This window comes from Galeopterus variegatus, unplaced genomic scaffold (assembly GCF_000696425.1).
Source record: "Galeopterus variegatus unplaced genomic scaffold, G_variegatus-3.0.2 Scaffold8715, whole genome shotgun sequence".
Taxonomy (NCBI): Eukaryota; Metazoa; Chordata; class Mammalia; order Dermoptera; family Cynocephalidae; genus Galeopterus; species Galeopterus variegatus.
In genome coordinates, this window is record NW_007734826.1 from 72,880 (window position 1) to 82,178 (window position 9,299).

General features: G+C 46.1%; 1 protein-coding gene across 3 annotated transcripts; it reads left to right on the forward strand.

Moving 5' to 3' along the window:
* Nucleotides 1-409: 409 nt before the first annotated feature.
* On the forward strand, nt 410-7,094 carry CDKN2A (cyclin-dependent kinase inhibitor 2A). 3 transcript variants are annotated; one of them, XM_008593107.1, is made up of 4 exons: nt 410-535; nt 4,023-4,275; nt 4,450-4,503; nt 6,860-7,094. In XM_008593107.1, exons 1-4 carry the CDS (start codon nt 410-412, stop codon nt 6,871-6,873), a joined length of 447 nt encoding a protein of 148 aa, XP_008591329.1. In that variant the 3' UTR covers nt 6,874-7,094. The 3 variants fall into 3 exon arrangements, with proteins under 3 accessions (XP_008591329.1, XP_008591330.1, XP_008591331.1); XM_008593108.1 differs by having other exon boundaries at nt 4,023-4,269; nt 4,444-4,503; nt 6,857-7,094; XM_008593109.1 differs by lacking the exon at nt 6,860-7,094 and adding an exon at nt 6,739-6,846 and having other exon boundaries at nt 4,023-4,269; nt 4,444-4,494.
* Nucleotides 7,095-9,299: the final 2,205 nt, after the last annotated feature.

The following is a 9,299-nucleotide window of genomic DNA, read 5'->3' on the forward strand; positions in this document are numbered from 1 at the left end:
GATTGGGCTGAGCAGGGAGAACGCGCTAGAGCCCCACGCGCGCCTCTGCCGGGGCTGCGGGGCGCGGCGTCGGTGGGCGGCCAGGCGCGGGGTAGAGGCAGGTGGGCAGGCACCCCGGGGTCCCTTCCCCCTCCGCTTCTCCGTGCTCCGGGCGAGAGCGGCTTCCGGCCGGGGCCCCGGGGCGAGTCCCAACTCGGGGCGCCTTCAGGGGTGTCGCATTCCAGCGGGTTCGGAGCGATTGGCACCTCCTGCGGGAGGAGTCGAGAGACAGAGTCTGGGGGCCTCTTCCGCCAGCCCCGGAGGAACAAAGAGGAGGGGCGGGCTGGTCACGAGAGGGTGGGGCGGGCCTCTGGCGCTCGACGGTGGCTGAGGAAGGGAGGAAGCGAGGGAGCGAGCGGCGGGGAGCAGCATGGAGTCCTCGGCAGACAGGCTGGCCACGGCGGCGGCCCGGGGTCGGGCGGAGGAGGTGCGGGCCCTGCTCGAGGCGGGGGCGCAGCCCAACGCGCCCAACCGCTGCGGTCGGAGCCCCATTCAGGTAGGTCGCCGGCTGCAGCCGGAGAAGGGGATGGCGGGCAGTGCTGGAGGACGAGGTTAGCACGGCAATGGGAGTCAGGTAGCGCCGCCGCGATTCTGGGAAAAGGGAGAGTTCCCAGGGAGTTTGCAGATGGGGGTTGGGATCGGAGACCTCCTTCTGGCGACGTCCTGGGGTCTCGGAAAGCCACGGGAGGAATGATGAGGCACGTGGTCTGCAAATCTGAATGCTGTGAAGATCTGGGGGGTAGGGACTGGGGGGAAAGATATTAGTATTAGACCGAGGAGTGTTCTTCGTCAGATACAAAATCTACAAACGTTTGGGAGAAAATGCGAGTTTTGAAGAAACATGTAAGATTTGCTGCGACTGACAGCTTAGCTCCGAACTCACAGATCCCTGAGTGGAGCTTATCGTTTTCCTTGCGAGGAGAGCTTTCGGTGGAAATCTACTGCCGTTTGTGTTGTAATAAATGGCGATTGAAATTAATCAGAAGGAGCTACAATTGTGTTTATTTTTATTGTAACTGAGTAGGGAAAATACTTAGGAAATAAAGGCAGACATTCATGAAGAAAAACATTAATGCGATCTCACCTGAGATAATGTCAATTTAGTTACCATTGTGGGTGTATCTCCTATTATTTTTGCTATTTTTTAACTTACACGATGTAGTTTAACTTACTTGAGATAGAGTTTTCAATCCCTCATTGTTGAGAAGTGCCATATCTCTCCTGCCCTCTCGGGGGTGGAGGGGGGTGGGGAGGGTATTGGTGAGTTTTTTGACTTCACTGATTTCCTAAATTTCAGGCTAAAAACAAACTATTCCTGGCACTCATCAACCTAGTTTTATTCCCAGTGGCGACAATGATATTTAATTCTGGAAAAGAAAATGTATATGAAACAAATACACATTGCAAAACCTCCAGCATAACGAGACAAAGGAAAGGAACTCGAAACTTCACCAACTTCACAAATGACTTCCTTTACTGAAACTATCTACAAAGAGTAAACTTTATAAACATTAAAATGCAGGTATAAATAAAAAGCCAAAATGTGTTAAACCTTGAGATTACTTAGGATTCAAAGTGTGGAGAGGTTTTTAGACTAGAGAGGTTGAGAGCTGCACAAGATGAGTTCTTAAAAGTAATGCACGGGTGAGTCATAATTTAACATTTCTAAAATTTTGTCAGCAGTTTGGAGACCGGGAATTTGGCATTGGAGTTCTAAAATATGTTAAAAGAGACCTTATTTGTTTAGATACAAAAAAGAAAAAGAGTTGAATAATTAGTTTTAACAGCTTTTTAATAGGGAGAAGAACAGAGAGAAAAGGGGAAATTTTTTTTCATTTAGAATCCTAACAAAATTAGTGTTTAATATAGAAATAGTTGTAGAAAAAAATTTAAGTACTAAATTCAAATTAATTTCTTATCAAATGGATTTAAACACCCTATAATTTATTTAGTTGATTCTTTTCTTTTTGCTTTTGAGTGCTGTTATGATTTAAATACTTACGTGTGGGTTACTTTTCAGCTTTTTTGTACCATAAAATATAAGCAAAATATTTAAGACCAGTTTTATAACCAAGATGAAAGACTTCATTGGATACACAGAACAGTGCACTGCAATATTTTTTTCTTTTTGTAGCTGTAATTTGGTTCACTTGTATTTTCTCCATGCCTTTTTGAAAGCTAAATCAGTTTCACTTTTTCAGGGCAGGATTCAACAATCATAATACAATTTATTAAGGTTTCCTGATTTAGATAAATTAAGTAATTTGTGTTTAGTTGATACAGAATGTAACCAAAACACAGTAGTTCTTCTTTATAAAGTCACTGTCACTGAACTGATATAACCAAATAATGTTTACCCAAAAAACAATTGTTTACCATGGCCACCCACAACGCAACACTCAAATTGTAAGGTTGCTGTGACTGTGGACATAATTTTAAAATTCCTCATTAGGAATGGCTTTGTTTCAAAGATGATTTAGGAACAAAAGAGGTGAATATCTCCTGTTTAATGAACTCTCAAATCATAAGCTTGAGAAATTTTGTAGTTTCCTATTGCTGCTGTAACAAATTATCACAAATTTAGTGGCTAAAACAAACACAAAATTATTATTCCACGGTTCTGGAGGTCTGAAATCTAAAATGGGTCCACAGGGCTCCATTCTTCTTAGAAGCTCTGAGGATACTCTTCTTTCCTTTTCCAGCTTCACTTAGCCATCAAATTCCTTGGCTCATGGCCCCTGCACCTTCTTTCTGACTTTGCTTCCATTCTTCTATCTTCTCTCTGACTGTGACCCTTTTATAGAACTCTTGTGACTATGCTGGGCCCACTTTGATAATTTGGGATAATTTCTCTCAAGATCCTTAATTTAATCACATCTGTAAATTCCCTTTTGCCATGTAAGGTAATATAGTCACGGCTTTTGAGGATTAGGACATCTTTGGGGTGTATTATTCAGCCTACCACAGGAAGGAATTTCAGGGGTAATTTAGACAAGCTTTCTCATTTTATACTTAAAGAAATTGAAGTTTCAGAACTGGAAAACATTATGCTAAGTGAAATAAGCTAAACACAGAGAAATACCACACATTCTCACTTATATATGGAATTTAAAACAATTGAATTCATAAAAGTGGAGAGTAGAATGGTGATTACCGGAGTCTGGGGCAGGGGGATGGGAAGATGATAATCAAAGGATACAAAGCCTCAGTTAGGAGAAATGTTTGATTTTTTTTTTAAGCTCTATTGCACAGCATGGTGAATATAGCTGATAACTGCGTACTGTAAATCCAGTTATCACTAAGAGAGTAAATCTCCTGTTCTCATCACAAAAGATGTCAAATACTTGAGGTGATGGATTGGTTAATTAGCTTGGTTTAATCAGTCCACATTGTACTAAAAAATCATAATATTGCTCTGTTTCCCATAAACATATATAGCTGTAATTTGTCAATATATACTTTTTACAAAGCCAATTCAATTTAAAAAAAAAAAAGAATTGAAATTTAACATTCTGGGAAGCTAAGGATAACTTAAAAGTTTTGTGAGAATTAAGTATTTAATTTTTTTTTTTTTTAACAATTACCACATTGGGGACTTGGATATACAGCTGTGACTAAACAAAATCTCTGAGCCTAATATAATTTCATCTCAAAATAAGGGAAAATACAGGAAGTTAGGTTGTAGTAAAAATCAGTCTGCCCTTCACCCTTTTGTTGTCTGTGCCTCTGGCAGTTTTCTGCCTGTGACTAGAGCTCCGCATAAGGTTAGAGAATATAATGGAGTTCAATGTGTAGTAAAAAATGAAACGGATGGGAGACTTGGACAAGGGAGTTGGTAACTGGAAGCTAATGAAGGGTCGTTAGACACCTGTGTCTTGTACAGGCGTCTGTACGGGGTGGGGGTGGAGGGGGGCTTCACAAAAAGGGTTTCTTTCAATCAATTTTGCCCTCGCCCTCGCCTGACCACTCGCTCTCTCCCGCAGGTCATGATGATGGGCAGCACCCGCGTGGCCGAGCTGCTGCTCCTCCACGGCGCCGAGCCCAACTGCGCGGACCCTGCCACCCTCACCCGACCGGTGCACGACGCCGCCCGGGAGGGCTTCTTGGAAACGCTGGTGGCGCTGCACCGGGCCGGGGCGCGGCTGGACGTGCGCGACGCCTGGGGCCGCCTGCCCGTGGACCTGGCTGAGGAGCGGGGCCACCGCGACGTCGCCCGGTACCTGCGCGCGGACGCGGGGGATTGACGGCGGGTTCAATTAGCCGCCCACGATGACTCTTTTTTCTCCCCCAGTTCCCCATCCCTACCTAGTTCAATGAAGGCTGCAAACGTGGAGCGGCGGAAAGCTTGCAAGCCTTCCTGGGTGCTCGACTTCCCGGAGGAAGGAGGAGCCAACTGGGAATAACCCGCAGGGGACACCGAAGGCGGCAGCCACGCCCGCACAGACGCTGCGGAAGGTCCCCCAGGTGAGGACTGACGATCTAAGAATTTGGACCCTAAGAGCTTCCGAAGTTCAGCGCAGTCATTTTCCAGGAGAGAAAACTGAGCGTGGAAGAACAGGTTCTCAGGTCTCACCGAAGCTCACAGTACAACCCAGGAGACACCCTGAGTCTCTCATCGCGCTGCCTCGTCTGGGCAGCAGACGAGAAATAGCCCGAAATGAACTTGTGCAAGTGAAAAGCCCATCCCATAACACATACACACACACACACACACACACACACACAGCGCCACCCTCCCGGAACGTTGAACATTCCTCCAAAGTAGCTGGCCAGCCACATCCACTCACAGGGCCTCTATAAGTTCCCCTACTTGCATATCTACGTGACTGGATCAGCCCCACAATTTCCTAACCCAGTTGTGCGTGGCACCATTTGGACATTTGTCATTCCCAGGTCTATTACGCAACGCTACTAAATCTGCCTTTCCACTTCATGCGGTGGAGTTTTCCCAGGGTTCCCCTATGGGGTTCTGAGGCCATCAGGGATGGAGAACTTGCCAGCACTGGCAGTCTGCACACCTGGATTTTCTGGACTCTATGGGAGGCAGAGACCCTCTCTTTTCCTTCTTCTCTTAAGCTTTCTGTTTCTGCCAAGAGATCGCTGAGTGAGAAATATGGAATTGTGGTCCTCTCAGCCTTTCCCTTCTGCGACCTCAAAGCCTTTTTGCCCCCCACAGTTCCATCCCCCTACCCCCACCCCTGTCTGCCTGAAGTGCCAGCTCCACTCATTTTTTTCTGGAGGGGGATTTTTTTTAAAAAAACGAAATAGATACATGAAGCAATATACAAAATTAACACGAGTGTTTAAGGTAAAACATGACTTTAAAGATACTGAAATCTATCCTGTTTTGGCTCAGGACCGGGGCAGTGGGCTCCCTAGGTCTTAGGGGAGCTGGAGAGGACCGGTGGAGAGTCTAGCTCTAGGGCCTTTCCTGGGCGGTGCTGTGAATACAGAAGGCGAAACCTGCGGGCCTTCGAAGTGAAAGGCCTGAATGAAGATGTCCTTTAGCCGGCCCACCATCAGGGACGCGGTATAGGACCAGAGGCCAATCACATCTCTGTTGAGGAGCGGAGCAAGAAGCCTGAGGAACTGAGGACAGGAGGAGCAGACTATTGAACTGGGCCACAGGCAGATGAATAAATTAAGCGACCCTTAAGCACACATGTCCGTCCTTCCATCCTCCTTTCCTTCCGTCCTTTCGCCCGCCCTTCCTCCCTCCTTCCTTCCTTCATTCTCCTCTCCAATCCCTCCTCTCCAAGCACAGTTACTTCTGTAGTTAAGATGCTACTACGTGATTAGCCCTGCTCTAAGTGTAAGAGACATAAAAACAGGAGTCCTGCCCTCATAGAGCTTACATTCTGGGAAATAGAGTTTAAGCAAGTAAACGTATTTCAAGAGAGTGAGATTGTAAAACCAAAGCGATGGATAAGGGTGAAGTGTGAATAGGAGGAGAGGCTAGAGAAAGCCTGAATGGTGAAAAAGTAGCCACCGGAGGCTGAGAGGATCTCAAGTGCCCACTTGGGCCCCAAGCAGCCAGGCAGGGTGGACGCGCTGCTGAATCAGCGAGGCTCGGCAGTTTGGGGGCGTCTGGCAGGTTCTAGAGTTGATAGACCATGTGCCTAGGGTTAGTGGACATCGAGGGTTGAGAGGACACTTAGCGAGCGGGAGCGTGATCGCGAGGAGGTTAGAGAGAAGAGCAGAAGACAGATCTTATACGGTCCTTGTAGGTCAAAAACGGGAGCAACCATTTTGTCTTAGAAATGATAGGCATCGGCGGGTTTGGAAGAGGCGTGGGGAGGAGGACCATGGGACTTGTACCGAAGTTTCCCATAACCGTCGAGCGGCGCGGGATCCGGAAGAACCCTTTGGTTACAGCGAGCTCGCTGGCTCACTGTGCACCACGTGCAAGAGATGCTTGGGAACACGCGAAGGGCAAGACGACATCTTTGCGCGTTCGCGCCACGCGTGGTGTCGGGCAAGCACCTGGCGCTCATTATGTACCCGTTTTCCTCTTGCAAGTCCGCGGGCGGTGCGGCCGCGCTCTCCCTGGCCTCGCCCGCGGGGTCTGGAGTGCGGCAGCGGCCAGCGCGCCTGGAGCAGGGAGCTCGACAGTTCGGTGGCGTCCGGCGGGCTCTGGAGTTGATAGACTCTGTGCCCAGGGGTGGCTGGATACTGAGACAAGGTGTACATGCTGGCGAGGCCATTCCGAGAACCCTGACCATAACTGAATAGCCGGCCGAAACTAAAAGAAGGGTGGGATAAGCTGCATATTTTTGACTTCTGGTTTCTAATGCCCATTATTTTCTTCTGCCCTCAGCAGACAGGCCAACTTAAAGAACTGCTGAGACCGTGAGGGACTTCAGGACACTTAAGATCGCTGATCATCGAAGTTCCAGCACGGCTGAAACTTCCCCTATCCCACCGAACTATTTCCCGCTTTTTTAGTTCTGCCTTAGAAAATAGCGCTTTTTAAAAATGTGAGGAGCTGGTCGGTTAGTTCCGGTGGTTAGAGAGCGGTGTTATAACACCAAGATCCCTATACCCTCCAACCACAAAAAAAAAAAAAAAAAAAAAAAAAAAAAAAAAAAAAAAAAAAAAAAAAAAAGCGCTTTTTAAAAATGTGAGGAGCTGGTCGGTTAGTTCCGGTGGTTAGAGAGCGGTGTTATAACACCAAGATCCCTATACCCTCCAACCACAAAAAAAAAAAAAAAAAGAAAAATGCTTCTTTGCAAGAATTTGTCTTCCCCCTCCCCTAAATGTCCATTTCTATTCCCATTTCTATATTGTTATAAAAGTTTAAAAACAAAAAAAGTTTCTGTGTTTTCACTGGGCTGGAGTTTTAGGCAGAGAGTGCCCAGGCCCTGAGCACACATCTGTGTGGCACTTCCTCTTGAGAGCCTCGCACCCGCCGGGAGCTGTGGACTTTATTATTGCTACTTTGTGAACTAGGAAAGCTCAACAGGGTACTTGGCTTTTCTTGAGTCAAACTGCCGGCAAATGGCAGTCAAGGCTCAAATTTAAAAAGTAAGTTGTCATTGATTCACTCATTTATTCAGTCAACATTTATTGAGCAACTATTAAGGTTGTATACCAGGGGTATAGTGCGGGGTTGGGGGAGGAGGACACATCAACTAACAATCACTCAAAACATTTCTTTTCTCTTTTTTTTAACTTTAAAAAAATACATTTTAAAATTTTACTTCTCAATATACATTGTGGTTGATTTTCATGCCTCTTTACCCGTTCCTCTCCACCCCCTCCTCTCCCCCCCCCCCCACACACATCATATCTGATCACTTGACTTAAATTGTTCAAGGAATTGTTGTGGTTATTCTGTCTTCTTCCCCCCACCCTTGATTTGTTTCACACAAAACATTTCTAACGCTCAGTTTCATTGAATGGAAGACAACAACGTTTCCGGGACTCACCGTTCTTTCACGTACCTCTTAGAAAAATGTTGCTGTTACAGTAAGACACATCCCGATCTCAGAGATGATAAAATGTCAAAAGCCGGGCCTTAGGATCGGTGAAATGCGGTTAAGATGATGAACGGGAAATTCCAGGGAGACCTCAGAATGATGGATGCCCGTACACTTGCCCTTCAGTTATTAGCCTGCTCTGGGTCGGAACCCCGCAAGGTTTCGGGTAGTTTGTCCGTGAGGCCAGAGCCTGTAGGTGGCGGAGCCTGGCCAGATGTGGCTCACAGCCTCGGAGTCCGGCTCTGCAGCCCGCTGAGGGCCTGCGGAGGCTGGATCCCCACCTCCGCCTCTGAGCTCTGGGACCCCCAGGCAGCGGCTCCAGAGGGTTGTGAGATTGCCAGTGACCGCCCCCCAAACCAAATGCAAGTTGGTGCTTCTCTGCCGGAGTAGAGATGCCGCAGGGACACGGCTCAAACTTCAGCTGAAACCGGGAGACGCTCCTGCTCCGCTGCCGCATTCCAAGCCGGAGCACCTCGCTTCTGTTATTTTCTATTGAGGCGCTATCCACATATCGTGAAATTAACAGTTTTTAAGCGTAAAACTCAGTGATATTTAGTACACTCACAATTTTGTGCAACCATCACTCTTATCCAAAACATTTTGATCACCTCCGAAGGAGGCTTCATTAGACATACCTATTAAACTATCCTTACCCCCAGCCCCTGGCAACTACAAATCTCTCCTCTCTATAGATTTACCTATTCTGTATATTTCTTATAAATAGGATTATACAATATGTGTCTTTTTGTTCCTGGCTTCTTTCGCTGAGCGTAATGTTTTTGAGGTTCATCTGCGTTGCAGCATGTATCAGTACTCCATTCCTTTTTATGGCTGAATCACGTTCCATCCTATGAATATACTGCAATTTGTTTATCTACTCATCTGGTGATGAACATTGAGTTGTTTACGCTTTTTGACTATTGTGAATAGTGCTGCTATGAGCATGCGTGTATAAATGTTTGTTTGAATACCTGTTTTTAAATTTATTTTTATTTATTTTATTATTATTATTATTTATGATTTATTATTATTATTTGCAAAGACCTAGAAGTAAATTGCTGGGCCACAAATTGCCAAATCAAGGTCATAAAAATTTATCCCTATGTTTCCTTCCATGACTTTTACAGTTTCAGCTCTTGCACTTAAGTCTTTCATCCATTTTGAGATATTTTTTGCATATGGTTTAAGGTAGGGGGTCTAACTTCATTCTTTTGCATGTGGATATCCAGTTGTCATAGCATATTTGCTAAACAAACTATTCTTTGCCAATTGAATTGTCTT